General features: G+C 42.3%; 1 protein-coding gene across 2 annotated transcripts in view; it reads right to left on the bottom strand.

Annotated features, from left to right (window-relative positions):
* Positions 1–797: 797 nt before the first annotated feature.
* Positions 798–26,778, bottom strand: part of LOC138304293 (oocyte zinc finger protein XlCOF6-like) — a 129,658-nt gene continuing 103,677 nt past the window's right edge. For both annotated transcript variants that reach the window (XM_069244237.1, XM_069244238.1), the window contains exon 2: positions 798–6,710. In XM_069244237.1, the coding sequence (XP_069100338.1) occupies positions 4,720–6,687 (1,968 nt within the window). In that variant the 5' untranslated portion in view covers positions 6,688–6,710 and the 3' untranslated portion in view covers positions 798–4,719. The remainder of the gene's footprint in view (positions 6,711–26,778) is intronic.

Here is a 26,778-nt window from a genome sequence, read left to right as displayed (position 1 = left end):
ACTCGCAGAAGGTGTCTGAGACACCTTTCTGCATAGCAAATTGCGACTTGCAATTTGCGAGTCGCACGGACTCGAAATTGCAAGTCGCAATTTGCTTCTTTCCTACATCTGGCCCTAAATCATTATTTTATCAACTTTGAAATTATATATTAGATATTATTTTGGCTAAAATGTGATAAACGTTATTTTGTTTGGACTTTCTTAGTAGTGGTTATTCATGGGTGCATATTAGCTGACACTGAGTAATCAATATCAGTTTCTGTTCAAGTTGTGGGACCGAAGAAATGCAGTTTATCACATTTTCTGATTCTGAATACACAGAATTTACCTTACAAGAGACCTCATACTTTCTTAAGTGTGTTTGTGTGTGAATCACAATGCTGTTTCCCATCCCGTAACCAAAATAATATCTGTAAATAGCACAAATAGTTGAAAATGCTGTTGGGATAAGATTGTTTTTTATAAGTATTTATCCTGAGGTTGGTGGAGTGAATCGAATTACAGACCCCACACCCCAAACAGTAATTAGGAATAACAGAAGAGACTGCTTACATTCTTTGAATGAGTTTTTTTTGCTAAGTATCAACAACGGATTTGTCCTTGAATTATCATTTGAGTTTCGGTCTAACCGCATTTTGGAAGTTTAAGGCCCTTTACAAGGCCTGATATATTTCAGATCAAAACTATGGGGGTTATTCCAACTTTGGAGGAGGTGGTAATCCGTCCCAAATGTGACGGATTTACCACCAGCCGTATTACGAGTTCCATAGGATATAATGGACTCGTAATACGGCTGGTGGTATATCCGTCACTTTACCGTCACTTTTGGGACGGTTTACCACTTCCTCCAAAGTTGGAATAACCCCCTATATGTCGGTAAATACCACTGTCGTAGTTTATTGTGACCCAGGCTATATTTTGTCCTGATGATGGTCCTCAAAAATTGGCGTAATAGGGCCGAAACACTGACTCTATCTGCGATGGCGGACGCTCGATGAAAAACAACAGATGTTCCTTTCTAGACTGTATTGTGAGGAACTCTCTAGGCCTCTCATTGCTTGTTTTATGTTTGGTCTTCAGTTTTCGAGTTTATAAATACTGGTATATGTTATATGTTGAACATTCCCAGGTGGGGTCGTTGGTACCTGCATTTTATGAGTGTACAAACATTGTTAGGAGACAGTAAACATTGCTAAATAGACTAAACACCTCCTGAGATATTTTTTATTGAATTTGGACTTAGGGGCACTTTTTATTATTTTTGTGATTATTATCTACCCCATCCCCTTGAGCAATTGGGTAACCCCTATCGTTCTGGTTCATCAATTGTTTCCTCTAGATTATCCTGGAGAAAGCTCTTCAGGTCTGCACAGGGAGCACAATTACATTGATCAAACTGTATAAGCAGAATAATAACCTCACACTTCGATTTCATCAGCTGACAACAGATCTTTGGTGTTGGGTGATATCCTGCAAAATCTGATACAATAACAATTATGGGCCAGATGTGCTAGGACTAGTTGCAAAATCTGTCACAAATTGAACCCTTACTTTTTGTGACCTTCCTTTAATTTTGAGATGCAACTTGTGTACTAATAGGTTGTGTCACAAATTATCCCGTTGCAGACGGTCACAGAATCAGCTGCTTAATTAGTCGGGATGCTATAAAAATCTCTGTGATTAGCTACAAACACAGTGATGGTGACCTGCAAGGAACTCCAGACCATCATCCCTGTGTCCTTAAAGGAACTGGTGCTGCTTTAAAAAAACAGTGTCCCGCTTGGAACACATTTGTAATTTGGAAGGAATGCCCCCTTTAACACCCCCATCTAGATGCAATTCGGTGTAGTTTGATAAACCAACACTTAGGATTAAGAAATCTGAGTTTGCAAAACCTAAGATTTTGCGAATCACATGGTTTGCAGCTGCAATATTGCTTAATTCATTTGGCTTAATCAATTTACTCTTCATGAATTAGAGTTTGTGTTGTTCTCCAGATCAGCCTGTTTTCTACCATGAATGTTTCAAACGTCATAAGTACATCTCCTGGGACCGAAGAGTTTCCTCCTCACTAGGGAATGTATTCTTCCTTAATCTTTCAGAGAAGACCATTTACCTCTATAACCCATGCGTATGATTCACAAAATGTAACTCTGTCACAATTTTGGTAACATCTGGTTCTCAGCACTTATATCAAAGATTGAGTTCCTGGATCTTTTGAAGACAGAGGTGTTCATTTTCTCACTTTGCCTTCCACCAAGGAACTAGAAGGAAGAGGTCCTGATAAAGGAGCACAATCCAACATGAATCTTTCCAAAGATTACCTAAGGATCATGTTTGTACTAAAAAAAGACTACCAATGGTATTAGAAAGATAAATATATTCTCTTGACCATATGCTATTTTGTGTGCCTTACCTGATGGTTTTGGGAAGAGTGGATTCTCATAAAAAGAATAGCCATTACAGCAGATCCCACTAGGACTGATCATGTTTTCCTTAATGAATGGTACCGTAAAAAAATGTTTTGATGACTGACTTCATTTCTATCCTACAGAGGTCATGCACTTGAATCACATATAATACTGTGCTCGGTTGCGCAATGCATGCAACTTTCACACCCATTGATTATTGGTATTACTTTGTATCACCTATTTAGGATCGCATTTTGACAGCCACTACCTTGGCCAAACTCACTGCCTTTTAATCCCTGGCAACGATCGTTACAAGAATCTCGTTTTCGCAGAATTTGTGAGACGTATGCCTTATTTCACAAGATAGGAGGCAGCATCAGTGGCTTCAAGAGCCATATTACAACCTCACAAATTTGCTTTGTGGTTACATGAACCACTGCTTATGCACATTTCAGAATTTACTCCCTGGATGTTTCCATGAGGTGTCATGCTTCCTTATATAATATTATTTCTGGGTAATCATATTCTGTATTGCTTTCCTAAAATGCCAAGTTTGTGAAATAAGCACCGACCAGATTAGGAAGGCGGACAGCAAAACAACAGAAATAAAGAAAAAAAAAAAATAATGGACTTTAAGGTCTCTTATATCTGGGTCTATTTCATTCACAGCAAACACCCATTTCTCATTCTGTGCCTCTGATACTATCATGGTCATTCAGGTGTCTTAGGCATCACTCTTCTCCCGTTACAATGGCCACGGAACCTCCGCACTTTGTCATTTTCTGGCTGTAATAAATGCTTGAGGAACCCATGTGTTGGCCTGAAACAACACTCATACTGTTGTCCAGAGCATGGCCCACAGAGGGATGCAGGTATGGAAGAAGGGAAAATCTTTAAAGCAGTAGATTCAAGCCAGCCTGCAGGCAGCAAGACTCCTAAAAGAAGGTGAGCCAGAAATAGGGGAATCTCTGCTTAAATGTTCTTTCACCCTACTTAGAACATTTATTATTTGTGACTCTTCTTAACTAAAGCCATAAAGGCTTCTACCAAGTATTGTTAAGCTGGACAATTTCCTAAAAAAGCACAGAGTGCTCCGACGCTGACCTGTCCATTGAACAAAGCCAGGGTGCATGAGTTTCTTGTCTTTTCATGTCTGTTATTTCCTTGAGAAGGTCATGTTTATCCCTTCCTTGTTAAAATCTCAAGATGGTCATGCATTTGCAGCTCATTCAAACATTCTCATCCTGTAACAAAACTTTATAAGGCTCATCGGATCTGGTCAAATCTGTAACATGTAAATACATTCCTTTCAGGTTCTTTGTTCCACAATGTTGGTGAAAAGCATCCTTATTCCTCCTTGTAAGCTAGAAGCACTGCATCAACCTGCAAAGAAATGTTCTGCCAGTAAATTCAGTCTGGTGTGTGTGGCTTTTCTGCAGCTCATTAGAAGAAATGTTTCTACATTTCACATGAATGGATCAAAAACGCAATGAAGACTATAACTCTGATGAAACACTTTTGTTAATTATAAATGTCTAGGAGTTTAGTGCCTTCCTGCTCGATGTTTACTTGAACTAAGATATCTGAAGGCAGTCCAATAAGCAAAGATACCAACAAATCTCAATGCTGCTAAGGTCTGTGCCACAACCTTGCCGAAGTAGTCAACTGGACACAAACTAGCCTTTCTCTTGTGTGTCAAGAATGTCTACCACATTCCACGGCGCAAAAGTTGGGGTGTATTTGTAAACACCCAAAACTCGTAAATAGACATTTTCAATTGTGCCCAGATGATGGACATTTCATATACCCAACAGTTAAGCATCCTATAGACAGCTACAACGATGAGCTGATACATATTTAAGACTGCTTTCACAGAACATCACACTAAACAGAGGTTGAAAACAGATAGCCCTCGGCCAGTCCACAAGAGAAACTTATTGGTCTTCTGGATATATGGAGCTGATGAGAAATCATGGCCCAGCCTAATGCTCACATAATCATAAAGCACCATTCTTCTTGGAAATATTGCACCACACTATAGGAACACCTACTGCTCTAGACGATTTTGAGAGGCATCACTGTCACATAAAACTAGAAATAGCGAGGAGAAACGGAACTTCGTAAAACTGTTTTTCTTCCGATTCATTGTAAAGTACTCATAACGTTTGGGGAAAGCAACTTATGATAATTTGTGTTTCAAGTTCCCTTGTGAACAAACAATGCATTTCTTTTAATGAGGCTCATGTTGCTAAACTAGGTATTTAAATGATGTGTACCTTACAAGTGCTGAGTATTTAATCAAAAGTTGTCATGAGGTGAAAACACTGCTCTCTTTTTTTGTTTCCAATGATCCATTTTTGACCACAGCTGCTTTGGAGTCTGAATCTGGCTGTGGCAGGGCTTGAGGCACTGATGGTGGTGGAAGACACCAAAAAGAAGGCGTAGGGTTTTTGGTGGTCTCTTTACTCACTGTTGTTGCAGGAGCTGGGGTAGGTGTCTTCGCCACCTCGTCTACTACCTTTGCTGGTGGTGGTGCTGGTGGAGCAGCAGTGCTTAGAGATTTGAAAATGAATGTTGCAGCCTTTAGAACCACAGGCCGGGAACTGACAGTAGGGGCCTCTTGTATCTCTTTCTCTGCTTGTTTTTTAAGATTTTTATTTTCTGCTTGCATTTCAGCATAGATACTGCCCCACATGGGATGCATTTTTGTCCTCCGATCCCAGTTAATATTTTTCTCTCTTTCTAAATACTGATGATGCCTTTCATTCAATTTGTCAATTTTTTCTTGGGAGGGGAGTGCAGACTTCCTCTGCAAGTTGCCTACAAAGCTTCTTCCACTCTCTGGGTTATTTTCTTCAGGATTATCAAGGCATCTCTGGTTTATCTGGTGTTTCCTAAGCTGTGACTTTTGACTAAACTTCTTCCCACAGTTTGTGCAGGAAAAAGGCCTTGTGTGGACATTCAGGTGTGCTTGAAGGACTCTTTTTAGACCAAAGCTCTTTCCACACTGGGGGCATGTGAATGGTTTTTCATTTAGTGTCCGGAAGCTCTCGTGGTTACTGGCTCTGTGTAGCCTCTGGTGGCTTAAAAGATTTGACTTTAAACTAAAGCTCTTCTCACATTGCTTGCATGAAAATGGTGTCTTGGTTAAGGTCCGGTCACTGTCTGGGTTAGGTGACCTGTGTATCCTCTGGTGACTTAGAAGACATATCTTTATAGTAAAACTCTTCTCACACTGTGTGCAAGGATATTGTCTCTTGGGTGGCGAGTGATTACTGTCAGATTTATTTAAACTGTGCATTCTCTCGTGACTTAGAAGATCTGATTTTTCACTAAAGCTCTTATCACACTGTGTGCAGGAAAATATTCTCGGGGGTAGAGTCTGTTTGCTCTCAGGATTATTATCTAAACTGTGTAGTCTCTGGTGACTGAGAAGATTAATCTTTACACTGAATCTTTTGTCACACTGCGAACAAGAAAATGGCCTTGGTATCAGCGACCGGTCAATTTCAGCATTGGCTAAGAAGTGGAATCTCTGGTGACTTAAGAGATTAGATTTTAGACTGAAGCTCTTCTCACACTGTGTACATGAAAATGGTTTCTGGGTTAGTGGCCGCTCACTCTCCAAGGTAGCTAGTCTGTGGAGTCTTTGGTGACTGAGAAGGTTTGACTTCAGACTGAAGCGCTTATCACACTGTAAGCAGGAATAGCGTCTCTGAGGAACTGCCTTCAGGCCGCTCTTGGCATTAGCAAATCTGTGCAGTCTCTGGTGACTTAGAAGCTTTGACTTCAGGCTAAAGCTCTTATCACATTGTGTGCAGGAAAATCGTCTTTCTCTTCTGGGGTTGTCATCATGGATTCTCTGATGCCTTTGAAGATTTCCCTTCTGGCTGAAGCTCTTATCACACTGAGAGCAGGCAAAAGGCCGTTCTCCAGTATGAATTCTCTGGTGGATTTTTAGATGATACTTCTGAGTGAAGCCTTTTTCACACTCAATGCAGTAAAATGGCATCTCCTGGGTGTGAATTCTCTGGTGCTTTAACAGGGTTTCCTTCATACCAAAGTTCATATGGCACTCTGTGCAGGAAAATGGTCTCAGTCGCTTGTGAATTCGTTGGTGACTTACAAGAGTTGCTTTCATGTGAAAGCTTTTGGTACATTGTGTGCAGGGGAATGGTCCTTGGCTAGAAGTGTTTTTCTGGCTTGTCACACAATTATCTGTTTGAGCAAGGCTCTTCTCACCATCCATACACGGATCAGCATCGTTTTCCTTCATGTTTCAAATCTATTGTTGTGTTACTGCAGAATGAAATAAATAAGTAAATAGTAAATGGTGCATTTCTGCCAAGCAAGAAACGTTTCAATTACAAAACAGGAAGAAAAAAAAATTAAATGCGGCTCATGCAACATTGACAGTGGTACAGAGCACTACTCCACAACGTACATACTCCCCAATTTGTACAAAAAGTTGACGGTCAAAAAGGGAGAAAGGAATATAAAGAGGAGGAAAGGGCTAGCACTGTTGGATAGTGGCTGCATGGGTTTCAGAACACCAAGACTGTTTCCCTCCTCCCCTCCATCACCCCTTGACTCCTGACCTCAGGCCAATCATACCAGCTTTCACTACAATAAAAAGAGCTAGAAAGACATCAGTGGTGGCTAGTGACATTTGAAAGTTGTGGGGCGTAAAAGTTTGTGATGAGTGACCTGTCGTGGGCAACTGTAGCGAATGAGCCTGACTGTCCTAAGTGGGGTTCAGGAGGGTTCTCCACCTTAGAACATTTTGAAAAAAGAGTGGGCAAACAGTGCATTTTAAGACAACTGAGCATGCAAAAAGGTTAATAAGGCAACTGTGAAAGTGTAGTTATGACATCAATAGACAGATTTAAATGATGAGTACCACACAGATTTCCTTATTTAATTGTATATTTGTACAAGTGAAATTTACTGAGGAAATACAAATTATTGTGATTTGTCAGAATGGACGCAATGAGTTGGCAAGGAATAAACACTGAAAGGCAGTAGGACACCCTACAAGGCACTGTACGTCTCATTAAGGGGTATGAAGAAATATGATCACATCACCCGCATCCTGATGATGGAACTCCATCAGCTCCCCTTGCTAGTCCACTACATTATCAAAAACATCTGCATCATTTACAAACATTGCAAACGATGCAGCTGTTGTTCATGAAGTAATGGTGGTGGCCCAGCAAAGTGATCATGACCTGCTGCAGCATCCTCTTATCTTGCAGTTGACAGGCAGAACAAAGTTATCAAAAAATAAAGAGGTCTTTTGGATCAGATAGCAATTGAAATGAACCCACATAACTTAACGAGAGTGTTGCTGCTAAAACATAAACTGGAGGACTCTGCAATGACTCAAATGCTCAGTATTGAGTTTCAGAGCAACCATATGTTCAAGTTAGACAGATTGAAGTCAGGCATACCCCAGTGATTTCAGTTCCAGTCACATGAGCATCCCCAAGCATGTCCCCTCCCTCACCCACTGTAATTGTGTCGGAACAGCTACTTTAAGCTTGCGTCAAGTAATTACAGCACAGGTTTTTATCTTTCTAACTCAGTACAAAGACAAAAACGGTAGATAGAGGTGGTGGTGGTGGGTAAAGCAGAAATCCTCTTGTTTTCCAACATTTACCCCAAGAGATTTCACTGTACATCATATTTTTTATATATTTTTATTTAAAAAGAATGAATTCATTCTGTGCTGTGCATCTACTCTGAGTATGATAGCATGTAACATTCGGACTTGCAAAACTGCTTGTCAAAATCCTTTTGGTAAAAGAAGCAAGAAATGCAAGAAGTAAACCAAACAGGCTGCTTAATTTTTTTTTAAATTATTCAGTAAATAAACTGACAAGATAGATAAGGAACATCTCACTAAACAGGACCTTTGTGCTATCTTTTGAGCACTCAATATTGTAACAGCTGAGTTGAATTCCAATTCAAGTTATCTGCTGGATGCAGGATTCTTTAGCTCAGAGGCTGATTGCTGTGCCCTTGTGCTGTGACTGTGCTGCAGACTGCTGGTGGGAGGTGGAGAACTCCACATACATGGCCAATGGCCATATAGTGCATAATGCCAAATTGCCACAAGCGAACGTGCATGTCTTTACTTTGTCAATGGGGAACACGATTCCAGCTCCCCATTGACAAAAAGTACAAGTCCTGGAAATGCACAGCCCCGCCAAGCCTGCCACCAGCACCAACACCGGCACCAAATACTGTTTTATCTTTCTACTTAGAAAGACAAAACCGTAATTAGGAATGTTACAGGGCTTGAAAAATCATAAAAATGTTACTAGACCTGCAGGTCGAGTAACTTAAATAATCTACTCGACCTAACTTTAATGTACTTGACCTGTAAACTGGTCTCAAATTGTGTGACCCTAGGCAAACAGTTTACAGTCGCCTTTTTCTTAATTCTCACATATAATTGCACCTTTAAATATGTGAGCTCAACATTTCTGCAGTACAAATAAACTTATTTTGTTTGATTAAGTAGACTAAAGTTTGCTGCATGCGTCACAAGAATCTAGCCCACATAACCTAGGACTTCTTTTAGTTTACTAACAACAGTGCCATCAGGGCAGGAGTGTTTCTCAGTTTGTTTAAACGCTCAATTTTAATAAATATATTACTAAACCATGAAGTGGTAACATATTATCATCTACACAGTAACTTTGCAAGAAATGTCCAAAAACCTCGCCACTAACTTGCAGCTTTACTGATAAAACTATATAGTCTATCAACAATCTGTGAAAATTGGGTTTCAGAAAACATATCCTTTGCACATCAACATGTAAAGTATTCAGATTTCTTTTCATCCTGTTAAAATATTTTTTCATCACACAGAAATATAAAAAAGGCTTTCACAACTACTGAAATATATTTTGAAATGTCTGCACAGTTGACTTAGTCATTTAAATGTTGTGGGTTAGGAAAAACCTGACACCCTATATCCTTTTATTTTACATTCTAAGCAGCAAGTCACACAGTTCACCTTACAAAGTCCTGGAACTCTGCATTCAGAAGGAAAATTAATTGTAAGAAAAACTGACTTTTGACTTCTGTCTGGACACAGAACAAATGTGACATAAGAACAATATTTAAAGGCATCTTTAATTGGCCCTCCTTTGTTCAACTGAACAGAACACCTGTTCAGTGTCAACTTGCCAGAAGGGACAAGTATTAAAAATAGCTCGACCTGATCAATTAAGACTCGCCAATGCGAGTGGTTGAGTGGATTTGTGCCAGTGTGATTGTTGTGAAATCTGAAGCTTATACCCCCACCCCCCAATCTTTCCGATCAAGTGTTGCCCCTGGGGTGGACGGGGCTGAAAACTGGGAGCTATTCTTAGCTTTGAATTGGATACAGTGAGGAATTGTTAAAATAGCATGGTTGGGAAATGCTCCTGCAGTGAGGGGTTCGACAGAGCCCCCCCGCTTCACAAAATCAGTGCATTAAGGAAAGTTGCTGCTTGGCAAAGGATAGAAGCACTAGGTAGATGACATGTGCAATTATAGAGACCACTTACTAATTTTTCAGAGACTGCTGGGTTGGTGGAAATCGCTTAGGCACATACTCCGGTCTCAGCATTATTTCACAACAGGAGTGAGGTGTAGGAGCCTGGCTCTCTATGTAGTGTGCAAAGCTAGGCACACTGTGCAGAGGGTCCAGGCAAGCACACGTTGGTATACAGGGATAAAAACTAGATCACCTCATGTTCTAATTTTTAAGGTAGCTTGGTCGAGCGGTTAGGCCTATCTTGGAGACGTGTAAAGCATTTGTTGTACTCACGGTATCAATTATGCGTCTCACACATTCAATGGAATAACTTGTGACCAATTTATAAAAACACTGCAGATTTTTATATAATTTTTAAGACCAAGATTATCAAAATTGGTTCAGTACGTTTTCAGATATGCATTTTTAAGTTTAAGAAAAATAGTCTTGTGCGTAATTACGCACCATCGGAATCAATGGAAAGTCACCTTTAAAAATACATATAAAGTCACACAGTTGCTCTACCAATTTCTTCTCCTGCAGGTCGGTTGAGGTCATCGATGGGCACATGGGGCAGCTGGAGAAGTTCGGGCGCCTCTCAGTACCGGCGGGAGCTGCGGGAAAAAGTCTATGGAGCTGGTTCAGGGCCACTAGGGGGGACCACTTGGAAAAGGTTTGTGCAGGTAAGCTTTGAGGTTGTTCCTTGGGGTCCCCTTGGAGTTTTCAGGTCGCAAGGGGTGAAGGACCCTTAGGGCACAGCAGGTTCTTCATTGCAGGGCACAGGGCGGCGGGGTTCAGAGGGAATTGGTGAGCCAGAAGATGTGTGCAAAGATTCCCTTTGGAGCTGGAGGTAAGTCGGTTCAAGGGAATTTGTCATTCTGAGATGTTTGATACCAAACAACCCATGGTTAAGAGTGGCCATAATGTAACTTGGACACTCATGTTGACCATTATCCAGTACGTGTATTAAAATGTCTGCTCTGTTCACTCACTATGTCCCAGGTTTGTCAAGGACACAGTGGGGGTGTATTGCTCATGCATCTATGCCCTCACATATGATATGGTGCACCTTGCCCCAGTGCTTGAAGGCCTGCCAGAGGGGTGACTTACCCATAGTGTATCCAGTGTATTGTGAACGGGGCACAAAGACAGCGCCATGTCGAGTTTGTGTTTTAGGTTTTCACCATGACACCCAGCCTGCAATGGCAGTGCAGGAGGCATTTGGATGCATGGCCCTAGAGGGTATCACAATCAGTGCTACTACCCTCAGGGGCCTACCCATAGTACCCCAAGCCCTGGGTACCTATGTACCATTTACTGGGGTTTTACAGGGGTAGCTAAAGGTGTATCCAATTACCTTTGCAATGTTTTAAGGAAAGAATACTGACACTGGGAACCTGGTTACCGGGATTCTAGTGCACTCCAGTCCAAGTTGCATCCAGAAGCCACGCAAAAGGTGGGAGTGGGGGGTACTGCAACAAAGTGCTAGTTTCCCACATGAGGCACTCAGAATGAGGCTGAAGGCTGCTTGGACTGGAGTTTCATTGTGCAACACAATGCATTCTGGGTGCAGTAGTCGTGGTTTGCTTTCATTAATTAAATTAGAATAGCATACTTGATAACCTTTGAAGTGTAATTTTGTGCAAAGCAAGCATGAGACTTGCCAAGTGCTTCAGTGTTTTCATTCATCATGACCCATGACGTGCATGTGTTGTGTTTTTATGTACCATCTCTGATCCTCAAGGGTGTTTCAATTTAACAACTCAACACGGATCCATTTAATGTGACTTTGTGCACATTAATAATGAAGCGAAATTAATGGCTAACTAAAGGATTTTTTGTAAGAAATACAGTATTTCTTACATATTTCTTCCAAAAAATCCTTTAGTTAGCCATTAATTTCGCTTCAATTATAATGAGCACTGTGTAGTAGGCGAGGCACTCCTTAAGGTTTGCGGTGGAGTGCATTGTCCACCTAACTTTAAACCAGGTTCTAAATCTTATAGGAGAGCAAGGAGAATTGGCTGCATTACATTTGGAATAGTGGGCATGATTTCAGAGTAATGAAATACAACGAAGGACAAAAAGCATGCAATTAGTACATGTACAGACAAAAGCAGGCCTGGATTTACCAACATTCGCACAACACAGTGCTGCATGAAAATGTGTAGCTCTGCGTTGTGCGAATGTTAAAGAATTGTATAGTGCTAGGTTTGCTAAGACTCGCACACCGATGATGCCATCCTCTACGGTTGTGCATAAAAAAGCTTATTTGGCTTGATGCTAAATTCTGTGCCGTGATACCAGAACAAGCCACCCGTGTCTAGTGTGAGATTTGTACTCCAAGTACAGCCTACAGTGGATATTTGTGATGACAATCGGCAAAGGCTAACAAACATAAGATGTGAAATTTCACGCTGGGAGTAGCAATAGCATACAATACTAGATCTGTCCTTTGATTCGGAGACATTATGGGTCACTTGGTAATCTCATGAGAAGCCTGATGACCGGCCTGGCTGCTCTTTGATGTTACAGCTTCCCCTTGAACCTCACAGTTTGCCCTTTAAACCCCCAACGACTGTTCTGTGGCTTCATAGGATATTTTACGACCTCACTAACAACTCCATGCCCTTATAAGCTGCTATTTTACCTGTAGAGCTGCTGCACTTTAAAATATATTTAAAACGTTTTACTTAATGTATTTATTGTTGGGTCAGGGGCCAAAATAATAAGTGGCGTAATGCCCTAACGGGGTCACTGCCCTTAAAGACCATCCGATCTTCCTATTACAAAGACCACTGAGAGATAGCAAAAAATGTCTTCCTGATAGCCCTTAACAAGTGAAGTGTTTAAGTTTACAGTAGCATGCAGAAACATATGAGTATCTGTCATGCTTGATAAAGAGGCTAGACCTTGATTCTCTAACTCGTGTTCCTTAACCGAACAGAAAGAGTACGCAATCTTTGTATTCTGATCACTGTAGTGATTACAATATTATATTAAAACGATCCAGAACCTGGGATCATTTGCCACATGATGATCGGCCATTGGAATTATGTGGCAGGTGTAGGAGGCTGGCCTGGCATGTAGTGGGTACCAATGGTACTTACACCTTTTGCCAGGTCCAGTTATCCCTTATTAGTAAAGTGTAGTAGTGTTCTAGCAGCTTAGGCTGATAGAGGTAGCTATAGCAGAGCAGCCAAGGCTGAACTAGGAGACATACAAAGCTCATGCCATACCACTTATATCATATAGGTACTATATCATAAGAAAGACAATACTCATAGTTACTAAAAATAAAGGTACTTTATTTTAGTGACAATGGGGGTTATTACAACTTTGGAGGAGGTGTTAATCCATCCCAAAAGTGACGGTAAAGTGACGGATATACCACCAGCCGTATTACGAGTCCATTATATCCTATGGAACTCGTAATACGGCTGGTGGTATATCTGTCACTTTACCGTCACTTTTGGGACGGATTAACACCTCCTCCAAAGTTGTAATAACCACCAATGTGCCAAAAATATCTCAGAGGATATACTCCCTTAGGAGGTAAGTAAAATACACAAAATATACACACAAACCAAAATCAGGTAAGTAAAACAGTCAGAAAGTAGTGCAAACACTGTAGAGTACAACAGGATGCAGTAGGCCTTGGGGCAACACAAATCATATACTAAGAAAGTGGAATGCAATCCACGAATGGACCCCTAGGCTAGTGTAGTGTGTAGAGGGTCACTAGGAGTGTAAGAAAACACTAAAGGTGTCCAAGATACCCCACCCCAAGACCCTGGAAAGTAGGAGTAAAGTACTACTACTTCCCCAGAAACACACTAAAGTTGTGATAAGGGATTTTGCAAAGACCACAACAGACTGCAAAGCACTGAAGATGGATTCCTGGACCTGAGGACCTGCAAAGGAAGGGGACCAAGTCCAAGAGTTGCGAAAGTGTCCAGGGGGGGCAAGAGCCCACTAAACCCCGGATGAAGGTGCAAAATGGCTGCCTCCGGATGGAAGAAGCTGAAGATTCTCCAACATTGAAAGATGCCAGGAACTTCTCCTTTGCGCAAATGATGTCTCACGGAGTGCTGGAGGATGCAGAGTTGTTTCCTTGGCAAAATACTGCAAATAAGTCTTGCTAGCTGCAAGAGTCACAGTTGAAGAAAAAGGGTACTGCCCGGGCCCAGGAAGGACCAGGATGTCGACACTTGGGAGAGGAGACAGAGGGGCCCTCAGCAACATGAGGGGCCCTCAGCAACATACAGAGCCCACGCACTAGCAGGAAGCAGCTGCAGAAGCCCTTGAACACGGGTTTAAGAAGTCTGAACACGGCGGTCATCTCAACATTGCAGAAGAGGGTCCCACGACACTGGAGATCAACTCAGGGAGCTGAGCATCGCAGGACAGAGTGCTGGGGACCTAGGCTCGGCTGTGCATGCAGGATTTTGTGGAAATGTGCACAGAAGCCCTTGTAGCTGCAGTTGACGCAGTGCACAGGATTACTGTCTGGAGAGGGGAGGCAAGGACTTACCTCCTCCAAATTTGGACAGTTGGACCACTGAACAGTCTGGGTCACTTGGGTCCACCACCTGTGTTCCAGGGGCCACGCTTGTCAGGATGAGAGGGGTCCCAGACTACCGGTGAAGCTGAAGTTTGGTGCTTGCTGAAGCAGGGTGAAGATTCCGTCGACCCATGGGAGATTTCTTCGTGGCTTCCAGTGCAGGATGAAGGCAAGCAGCCCCCAAAGCATGCACCACCAGGAAACAGTTGAGAATGCCAGCAGGATTAGGCGCTACAATGTCGCTGGTAGTTTTCTTGCTTGCAGGTTTGCAGGCGTCCTGGAGCAGCCAGCTTAGATCCTTGGCAGAAGTCGAAGAGAGTAGTGCAGAGGAACTCTTGTGAATTCTTGCAAGTCGTTATCTGAGGAAAAGCCCACAGGAGAGACCCTAAATAGCCCTCAGAGGAGGATTGGCCACCTAGTCAGGTAAGCATCTATCAGGAGAGGTCTCTGACGTCACCTGCTGGCACTGGCCACTCAGAGGCCTCCCGAGGTTCCTCACACCTCTGTAAACAAGATGACAGAGGTCTGGGACACACTGGAGGAGCTCTGGGCACCACCCCGGGGGTGGTGATGGACAGGGGAGTGGTTACTCCCCTTTCCTTGGTCCAGTTTCGTGCCAGAGCAGGGACTGGGGGTTCCCTAAACCAGTGTAGACTGGCTTATGCAAGGAGGGCACCATCTGTGCCCTTCAAAGCATTTCCAGAGGCTGGGAGAGGCTACCCCTCCCCAGCCTTTAACACCTATTTCCAAAGGGAGAGGGTGCAACAGAGGAAATTCTTTGTTCTGCCTTCCTGGGACTGGGCTGCCCAGACCCCACGAGGGCAGAACCCTGTCTGTGGGGTGGCAGGAGCGGTAGCTGCAGAGAAAACCCCAGAGAGCTGGTTCGGCAGTACCCAGGGTCCATAGTGGAGCCCCGGGGATGCATGGAACTAGCTCCCCAATACCAGATTTGGCATGGGGGACAATTCCATGATCTTAGACATGTTACATTTCCATATTCAGAGTTACCATTGTGAAGCTACATATAGGTATTGACCTATATGTAGTGCACACGTGTAATGGTGTCCCCGCACTCACAAAGTACCGGGAAATGGCCCTGAACTATGTGGGGGCGCCTTTGCTACTGCAAGGGTGCCCTCACACTTAGTAACTTTGCACCTAACCTTCAGCAATTGAAGGTTAGACATATAGGTGACTTATAAGTTGCTTAAGTGCAGTGAAAATGGCTGTGAAATAATGTGTGCATTATTTCACTCAGGCTGCAGTGGCAGCCCTGTGTAAAGGTTTGTCTGAGCTCCCTATGGGTGGCAAAAGATAATCTGCAGCTCATAGGGATCTCTTGGAACCCCAATACCCTGGGTACCAAGGTACCATATACTAGGGAATTATAAGGGTGTTCCAGTGTGCCAACTGAAATTGGTAAAAGTGGTCACTAGCCTATAGTGACAAATTTAGAGGCAGAGAGCGCATAAGCACTGAGGTTCTGATTAGCAGAGCCTCAGTGACACAGTTAGTCACTACACAGGTACACACATTCAGGCCACAAACTATGAGCACTGGGGTCCTGGCTAGCAGGATCCCCGTGAGACAGGCAAAAACAAACTTACATACATGTAAAAATGGGGGTAACATGCCAGGCAAGATGGTACTACAGCAGAGGATCACCAAATTATGTGGCAAAAAAAGGTAAAATATGCGGCATAATTTTCATTATATTACTTCATCATTTTGTCATTTCTACACATGAAACTAAAGTCTAGACAACGATTTCACCTCATTAGTATTGATTTAGCAAACAAATACAGAAATAAGCAATTGGAAGATGGCCAGTTAACCTTTGTGGCAGCAACTGTTAGCAATCACAGGCTTCTCTAATCCTAGCCCCCTTTCTTAATCATTGGTAAACTGCCCTAACCAGAAGCTTTGTGATGCTTCACTTTGCCTCTGTACTACTTCATACTACTGCACAAGTGAAGCTTTACTCTACATTAGAATCTAACTAACCTGGAAGGCCTCAGGATTCCAATCATTTAAGTACAAGTCAAAAGGCAAAAGCATTTCTGGCAGCCAGGGTATAAAGCGACTTGTGCCCAAGAGTGACAGACATGGCCCGGATATGAGATTTCGCTTCCTGAGAAACTGCGATAATCAGAGCCTGATTCACAAAGGTAAACTTACACTTTAGTGTAAATTTACAAAAAACATTATTCACAAAATAATTTTCCGACTAGTATCTTTACGACTGTTGAGTCACCGCACTCGTGGCAGAGACTTCCCACATAAAAAAGACAGGACAGGCTTATCTTTTTAAGCGCAGAGACTTCGGATTCGTGCAGATACTAGTTGTAATGTTCATTTGTGAATAGAAAAAAATCGGCCACTTACATTAGAGTACATAAGTATACCTTTATGAAGCAGGCCTTTAGACCTCATGAGGAGTTAAGAAAACTTTAAGAGCACAATACTCTTGCCTTTTTAGATCCAGGAAGATTGTCTAGGTTTAGCAAATTTGAGGTTTGGAATTTACTTCATTTAAACAGTAATTTCCATGCAGCGATGATTAATCATTGTCACTCCGTCTATGAAACTTATCCTTTACAGAAAGGCCAATTTCTGTAATGCTCTATTTTCATGATGCTCTTGCTGTATCCTACCATCAATCACCCCACACATGCACGCTGTTGGTCTAATCTGTTTGTTCATTCAATTATACCTGTCTTGCTCAACAGTGCTCTGCTACCGTTTCAGTTCTGTTTGCAGCACGTTCCTAATTATATACATTTCAGGCCCATGGATACATGAAATTTACAACAAAATACACCAGAGTAACAGGGAAACACACAAGAGACTTCCAGCGACACGCAGTGTCCTACCAAAAACTAAAGGAGAATACCTGTACACACTTTACAAAACACAAAAGACCTGAGAATCTAGTGCAGTTTTTAAATGAATTTGGGGAGTTAATCTTGGGGAGAAATGTAGGTAAATATTTGGTCGTGAAATTGGGTGTTTTTGCCATTGAAATTAAACCATCAACACAGCAGATGAAATCCTATAAAACAGTGGTCCCCAACCTTTTGACTCCTGAGGACCCCCACTGAATCACTACTGGAAGCCGGGGACCCCCAAGCTGTTTGTACAATTTAAATTTCAAACATTAAAACAGTAAGTCGCAAGAAATACACAAACAACTACCCACCAAACAAATATTCGACTTCCTAAAGATATAATTATATATATATTGAAAAAAATTCAAAAATTGAAAACATTTCTTGGGAAGGTTGGCGCTGCATCTCAGCAACTAACTTTTCCATGTTTGGTTTTATTTAGGAAAACTGAATCCTCAGGCCAGATTCTACATTTCCCAAGCAGTTTTCGTTTTTATTTTTTAGGTACATAAAACATGAGAAAGCTTTTTCACATTAATATGTGGTGGGGAAAGGACGTAAAACTATGAGAGCCTCTCATCGCTCGATAACCTCCCTGTCACATGTAATTCATTTGTTTTGTTTTATAGCCCCTTTTATGCCAGTGTAGGGTGTCAGAGCACTTTACAGAGGACTACAAGGTATAGGATTCACATGTCATTCACACTAGAAGGCATTTTCTAAGAGTGCTTGGTCTGGAGACGTACAGACTCAGGATTCAGAACATAACACAGTGGTTAGCGTTGACACTAATAATAAGAATGCATTTCTACGCAAGCAAACCTTTTTTTAGCAGAATAAGGATAATGAAAGAGTGGGAAAAAAATATAACTTTATAATTTGTGCCATGCAGTTTGCATGCAGCTCTTTGATGGCAGTTTATAGCTCACTGTGCTAGATTATGACTGTAACTTAGGAACTCCACAGTAACAACAAATCTCTGTGACAAAAGCAGTAACTCACTGTGCGATGCACATAACATACTGTTCTTTGCATGATACACGTTCTTTGAAGCAGGCATATTACCCATCTGCGCTACCTTAGATGAGTCAAACTTGCCGCTAGACAAATCTCCCATCTCTCTCCAGCAAGTACATTAATCACCAGAGTCATCTTGATGCTGCTGAATTTACAAGGAGCTTTGCAGTGCCTTTAAAATTGCTGCATGAAGGTAGGAATAATTCTAAAAACATGCACATTTCTGTCGAGAGGCCCCAGTGGAGAAGTGCCTTCCGGCTGGCTCAGACCTGCGGACCCCTGGGAATGTGTCATGAACCCATGGGAGGCCTCAGACCACAAGTTGGCAACCGCTGCTATAAAAGGTTTGTTGTTTTATTCAGTTTCATGATTCAGCTGCTACACAGTGGCCAGATACTGGTGTATTCTGTTGTATGAGCCAATCACAAACAAGGAACCAAATGCATGCTACTATCCATTCATTCTTAGAACTAAAATCATCACATGGCAGTTCACACAAATGCACATGTGTGAATTACCCAACCTAACATAGCATGAGGGTGAAACCTACCAGAAATTCAATACTGCAAGCTTGAGGAACTTCAAAGAACAGATAGACACTGATGACTGAGGGGTTGAATTAGATTTCGACCAGTGGCCTATTTCTCTGCTAGAGCAATGAAGTAAAGTACCTCATAGCCCTCACAGAGATGTCACCTGTTTAATTTAGTCAAACCTATGGTCCTCCCACATTTAAATCGGGCGGGCGGATCATTGTGCTGCAACGGAGTTCCCAATCCACCAATATTTAAATCGACCCCTGAGTTCAATCGGCTTATCACTGATAAAATATGCAGGCAGGCTGGCGAAATATGTTGATAAATTCAAGTATGTATGGATAGTAAAAAGCTGTTTTATCACTAACATTAAATTACTAAGGTTTGTCACGCACAAAATAATGCATTTTGTTCTATAATTGGTTGATTCACAGTGGTGTATGTTTGCATTTCTGAATTAGTATGGGTGACTTGTTCTGAATGTGGCCGGCATAGCTAAAGTCTATTCAAGAACTTACTGCAAACAAATATACCTCTATTCGTTGTGTAACATCACACTTTCGTGCTATTTGTATCCAGTTTTTTATTGCTCAAACGACGCCCAGGGACACTGGAGTACTTTACGTGAACCCCAGTTACCTTACACAAGGTCATCGAGGGTCTTTTGTTTTAGGCGCAGGTAGATTAGGTGACTGGCCCAGGCTTTTAGGATGTTAACCCAATGCTGGAACTCAAATCTGATTCCCCAGATGCAATGCTGGGCAGATGTGACGGTAACCCCACATCCTCCAAGTAGTTCTGCAGTGCTCTGAATAATTAGAATATTTTAGCAAATTCAAGGCAATTGAAAGTCATAAGACAAAAGCTTCTATTTAACATCATCAGCTTGCAGACGTTAGACTGAAAGGAACACAAAAGGAAATTGAATGTGTGTTTCTGTGAACAAAACTGTCTGTTGTTGCCAAAATAACATGCTGATGTACTTAATTTGAAATATTTTAAAATGAATGCTAAAAAGGTGCCGGAAGATCAATGGTCTTTATTATTGTTCATACTAATGTAGCTGTTACCACTGCCATCTTTCATCCTTTAGCCAAACCTTGGTTGTAGCCTGTAAACTTATTGTTATTTCAATTCACTTTTATTATGAAGCACTTTCAGCATCAGCTTTTCGTGCCACAAGAATACAATCCAGCTGGCATATTGAAGAAAAAGTAAAATCAGGATTATTGAGGAACAGATAAAATGTTAAGAATTTGGGCAGTCAAAGCACATGTATGCTTTAAGTGTTGTCGGTTCTTGACAAAGACTTGGCGGTCCTGCCTATTTAAATTTATATGTAAATTGGACCTGTAAAGTGCACGGTTACCCAGAGAAGGGTGTCCTGACGCTGAGAATTATTAGAGCAAAAACAGAAACAATATATAAACACACTGAATATTCTTAAAGAGTGGGAAGAAAATGTTCATTACATTGTATTATTTTTCAGAAGAATTCTAACAACTTTCGGGTGGACCTCTGTATATCAGCTTGTTGAAGCCCATTTTCTAAAACACGGTGTTTAATACTTTCTGACCTCCATACAAATGTGGCTAAAGGGTTGCCTTTAATGTTTACCTTAATAAGGAAAATTGACTCCAGCTCCCACTTCTGTGGGCTCTTGTGGTCTCCAATGACCAGGTATGTCATATGAACCGACCACTTTCACAGTAATGCCTGCCAGCTGATCACTAAAAAGGAACACGAGTATTTCATCTTTTATTCTTATTTTTGATTCCCTGATGGATTGAAACAGATATTTTTCTGTCAAGTCTTTATATCAAGGTCAAAGTAGAAACAGCTATTTAAGATTTCAGTGTTTCTACTAGAATGGGCATTACTTTTTTAATCAAAACTCTTTTTATTGCATTTTATAACAGTAACATAATGAAATTACAATACATCAATGTAGTAAAATGATAACACAGAACTGTGTTTCAGTGCCTCAACCTCTGGTCTCAGAACAGACTCAGACCATGTATGTAAGAAGACACCAAGTAGAAATGCGAAGACGGTTTCACCATGGACCCCTAAGCCTTCCCTGCTTACGGGGACAGCATTCAGCCTGGAAAAATGGTTCATCCACTGGTGAGCATTTGTCCATACCACTCAGGCATTCTTCTTGGGCTGGGTGGTCTTCAATTGACAGTAATTAGCAATGTCCCTTTTAGCCAGGAGAGCAAATATTCTCACCAAAGCCCATTGTCCTCAGTATCCCCCATGTTATTTGTCATGTCAGCAGCAGACGTTTGGCAAAAAAGTCAATGGGTCTACTCAATACAGGATTTTGACAATGTACACTAGTACTCACAGATAACTGGACAGCTCTATAGCATATGTGGAAGAAACCATGTATCTCCGCATAGCACCTGGTACCCCCACAAGAGGCGTCTCAGCCCATTATCAAGAGTCTCTCAGAGGTACAGTAGATTCTGCATAACTAGCTAAGTTGGTTGAAACGTAGTCTGAAAGATCTGGCACTCTTGGGGGTGGGGAGGACTCGGGCATCTAGCAAGTACTCTGGCATTGATCATTTCTGTTAAAGCCGAACAGACCTTTGTGAGTAAATTGTTTCTGACTAGCAGGAAAGCTGACGGTCTCTTACAGAGGTTCTATTTAAGGTATATGATTGAAGCTGTCAGAAATACCTCCTTCCAAGCGTCTGATTTTATTGCATCCAAGACTTGATGCCGCTGTCACTCCCCCACACATTTTTCCAACTTGTTTTAAATTAATTGGAAGATTTACGTCCTGATGAAAACCTGCATTATAATGTTTTTTCTTACAACTGAAACACGTCGAACTACTAGATAGCTATAAGATAAACTTACACATACTTTTTTATGTACATGGAATATATGGAAAAACTGCCTCACTTCTGATCTGGCATTCATTTGTTCTTTTCTCAAACGTATGTCTTTGCGGCATGTATTCTTAGAAATATTTTGATTGTTGAATGAGAAATTCAGGATTTGCTTGTCTTAACTTCATGTAACCTTTTCAGACGCACCCTACATGATACACAAAGTACTTGAAAGGTTTGCAAGACCAATACTTAAACAATTTTGAGGTGGGAAAGTATGTTTCCTCAGACCACATAAGGTTCTTTTGGGTCTCGTGATGAGAGTGCAAGCACCGTAAAATGCTATCCTTTTAGAACAGAAGTCAGACAAAGGACACTGTTTCTTCGCAGCCTTTTCAATCATGCCAGCTGGTGTAAGAAATCAAAAGCAACTGTTCCAGATGCACACAAACAATCCCTCCAAATTCATCCACGGCAGTTTGACTTTCTGATGCCCTTGACATTTTTCAGATCGCTAGACAAAATAACCTTGTTCCTGTTTGATGGTGAAAGAGGTCATGTCCCATTTTACACAGCAGTCCTACCACAAACACATAGTAATAAAAGTGGCTTCAGTGAATAAAAGTGGCTTCAGTGAAGTTTCGTTTTCATCTCTCCTGTTCTTTATCTTTTCATTACTGTCCATTTACAGTGATGAGCTAAGGATTATGGTAATAGGTAAGTGCCAGGAAGCCAAGGTATATGTTAAACCAGTTCTTTAAGTGGGCCGGTACTCACTGGTACTGAGTACCGGCACTTCTTTCCTTCCCCCCTCCCCAAGATTACTGGATCTTCTCCATCACCAAGGAGAGTACCGGTACTCACTGCATCAGATGAGCATTTCAGGTCAGAAATAGTCATCATGTGAGCATTCATCACATTTCTACACTGCAGTGCATGCTCACTTGATGACAATTTCACACCAGTGGTAATGAGCCATGGCAGAGCAACGTGTGACATCACCCGCTACACAGCTGTGTGGTGGGAGGGAGGGGAAGCCCTTTAATAAGCGCAATTTTCTCTGGCTTTCCCTTTCTTCTTTGCCAGCGCAGCAGGACAGAAAACAAAGAGCGATCGAAGTCCACCGACGAGGAGGCAGAGAAGAGCACCTGCAAGTAGCGGGTTTCCCATCAGCGCCAGTCAGATTGAGGACCCAGCAAAGAACCAGCGAGCAGGACCATCTTCAACAGGGACTCAACTATCAATGTATCCAGCACCATCAAGGGAGTCCCAGCGCCATCAAGGGAGTCCCAGCAACTGGATCCTGCAACCACCCAGTTCCATCAGCACCCAAGACCAGACTGCTGCAGCACCTTGACTCTTTTCAAGTGGTGCACACAACAATTCTTTTCCAGATCAGGTAAATCTCTGGCTGTATTGGGAAACTGAGCAGGGGCAGCTCACCCATATGAGCATGGCAGCGTTGTACCCCCTCCACTGCAAGCACTGTACCCCAGACAGAGTCCACACCTCTCAGCATTTGGTTCCTGTACGTAGGCGTGGGGCTTCAGAGCATTTCTAGCGAGGAATGAAGGAGGCTGTGAAAATGAACTCCGCATGTCGGATGGGCTGGTATTTTTGCTGGGGCCAGCGTGACATGCGCATGTGAGGCTTCTGTGATCAGGGCTACCTGGGAGCTGGAAGAGCTTCTGCACAGCCCCATTTATCTCCAAATGAGTGTTATGTTTCCCTGACCCAATCAATCCTGGCACTGCTTTTATGCTGTTTGGTATTAAAAGCAGTATGCCAGAAGTACTTCGTTTGGCTACGATGCTACTGCCCAAAATATACATCTTTACCTGGCAGCACAAGGCTGAGGATTGGATCAGATCAAGGTAAGAATATATTTTTAAAAAAATGTATTACCAGAACCCCATTTCATGTTTTTAATGATTATTTCTCAGTGTCATTTAGAGTACTTCTTGCCAGAGTTAACCCAAATCAAATCTGTAGGGCAGGTTGTTCCTGACGATTACATTTAGTGAGCGTACAGAGCTTCAGTAGTTCTGATAATTAATGACTCAACTTACTCAAAGTCCAGCTGACTCCAGAGAGCTTCATATCTGAAGGAACAATGTGTTACCTTCCTTTTGATTTAGGTTAAAAGAAGAACACAGCGTGACGACACCTGGGACGTGATGACCTGCTAAGCAAACGTAGTGACAGCCAAGCAGTCCCGGTCACAAAGATGAAGCTGCTGCGATCTTGCTAAATGAACAAGCAATGAAAATGCATATGCGCGCAGCATGCAAGAATATATGTTTCTTCATGCAAAGCACATTAATGCAGGAAGGTGTGTCTATGAAAGATGGGGGCACAACTCTACATTTGAGTAGGACTTCGGTTTTGGATTTATCGCTCTATCAAAACGGCAAGAAGAGTGGCTCACGCATTAGCAATTGCCTAAAAGGTATGACAAGCAGTGCAAGAACATTAAGGACAACACTACTAGCGTCAACAATTCCACATATTCAGGAACCAAATACTGATAAATTAAATTTGTGTTGCAGAGGAGATCGGTGCGCATTCTACAGAAATAAAACATACCTAAAAACAGAATGTGCCCCGATCACCTCTGCAATACAAATTTAAGCATGTCTGCCCTTTACAAAATTGTTTCAATTTACGTGCTGCACCTGCCCCGCCACTTTCAAAAGTCGCCACTGCCGCTGAAACTGAGCTTGGAAGTCACTGGCCAATTCTTAATGACCTGGCATTGTTGCTTCTAACTTTTCCAGGTCCCTGAGTGATGTTTTGCTCCAGTCCAGTTTTTTCTTTCAATTGTGGGACCTGTAGTCCTGCTTTTAATGGAATAAACAAGACCACAAGCCCCATAATTCACAGAGTAAACCTGGCCAGGAGCAGCACATCACCCCTGGACCTCAGAAACGTGGCAGGCAGGTGTGAGTGTAAGTTCCCTGTAAAGTGAGCGCATCCTTCACCTAGCGCTCAGGGACTTCCTGGGAGTGTGCACTCCTCTACACGCACCAAGAGAATTAACAGCTGCTCCTGCTCAAATAAAAGCAAAAGCACTTGCAGTGCTAAGGTCTTGCCCATGAGGCAGGGCAGCGCGGAAGTGTTAAGCTGAGGAAGCAGTGGGAAAGCCTTCATCAGTGGCCTAACTAGGGTAGTGGTAAAGAGCCTCTCAGCAATAGTCATGTTTCCATCAGGCAGCTCCGATGCCTGTATGACATTCTAAAATCAGCAGCCCTTTCCAAATCAACTGGCTACAGGTTACTGCATGCACAGGAGAACTGTAGTGATCTGAGTAAGGCATGGCCACTGCTGGCAGGGGCAGTGGCATAGCTACCACTGGTGCAGCAGGTGCAGTTACGCAGTAGCCAAGAGCCCTGAGGAGCCCATATAACTCTGATAATAGGTGCATTTATTACCCGAACAGCATTCAACGAGGTCATTTCACACGTTCACATGGGGGTCTTTAGCATCCCTGCTAAAGTACTGTGTAGGGGAAAGACTGCCTTGTCCTGTTTTTTTCTGCATTTGTGCTTCAGTTTATTAGATGAGATATCACCAAGCATGGGGGTTATTTGGTCTGGGGCCTGCTCAGACCATGTGCTTACTTCTCCATTTGTCCCTTTAAGATTGATAATTAGAAATTGAGAGCCTTTTAGATAGGTGTGGCTCGTTGTTTTATTTTTGTACATTTAAAGTGACCACTAAGCTTTCTAATTGCAATGTTTAAATAGTGACTTCACAGTTAAAATGCAACAAAGCAATTCAGATGTGAAAAATACCGACCATCAATACACACTACAATTGTTGTAGTCTGCTGATAAAGCCGACCAAAACTCTTCTCAGCTGTACTTGTGCCCTTCTCTACAGACCACGTATACAGGGAGTGCAGAATTATTAGGCAAATGAGTATTTTGACCACATCATCCTCTTTATGCATGTTGTCTTACTCCAAGCTGTATAGGCTCGAAAGCCTACTACCAATTAAGCATGTTAGGTGATGTGCATCTCTGTAATGAGAAGGGGTGTGGTCTAATGACATCAACACCCTATATCAGGTGTGCATAATTATTAGGCAACTTCCTTTCCTTTGGCAAAATGGGTCAAAAGAAGGACTTGACAGGCTCAGAAAAGTCAAAAATAGTGAGATATCTTGCAGAGGGATGCAGCACTCTTAAAATTGCAAAGCTTCTGAAGCGTGATCATCGAACAATCAAGCGTTTCATTCAAAATAGTCAACAGGGTCGCAAGAAGCGTGTGGAAAAACCAAGGCGCAAAATAACTGCCCATGAACTGAGAAAAGTCAAGCGTGCAGCTGCCATGATGCCACTTGCCACCAGTTTGGCCATATTTCAGAGCTGCAACATCACTGGAGTGCCCAAAAGCACAAGGTGTGCAATACTCAGAGACATGGCCAAGGTAAGAAAGGCTGAAAGACGACCACCACTGAACAAGACACACAAGCTGAAACGTCAAGACTGGGCCAAGAAATATCTCAAGACTGATTTTTCTAAGGTTTTATGGACTGATGAAATGAGAGTGAGTCTTGATGGGCCAGATGGATGGGCCCGTGGCTGGATTGGTAAAGGGCAGAGAGCTCCAGTCCGACTCAGACGCCAGCAAGGTGGAGGTGGAGTACTGGTTTGGGCTGGTATCATCAAAGATGAGCTTGTGGGGCCTTTTCGGGTTGAGGATGGAGTCAAGCTCAACTCCCAGTCCTACTGCCAGTTCCTGGAAGACACCTTCTTCAAGCAGTGGTACAGGAAGAAGTCTGCATCCTTCAAGAAAAACATGATTTTCATGCAGGACAATGCTCCATCACACGCGTCCAAGTACTCCACAGCGTGGCTGGCAAGAAAGGGTATAAAAGAAGGAAATCTAATGACATGGCCTCCTTGTTCACCTGATCTGAACCCCATTGAGAACCTGTGGTCCATCATCAAATGTGAGATTTACAAGGAGGGAAAACAGTACACCTCT

Source organism: Pleurodeles waltl, chromosome 7 (genome assembly GCF_031143425.1).
Source record: "Pleurodeles waltl isolate 20211129_DDA chromosome 7, aPleWal1.hap1.20221129, whole genome shotgun sequence".
Taxonomy (NCBI): Eukaryota; Metazoa; Chordata; class Amphibia; order Caudata; family Salamandridae; genus Pleurodeles; species Pleurodeles waltl.
Note: the sequence above shows the minus strand (reverse complement) of the source record. Positions and strands in the feature narration are given on the sequence as shown.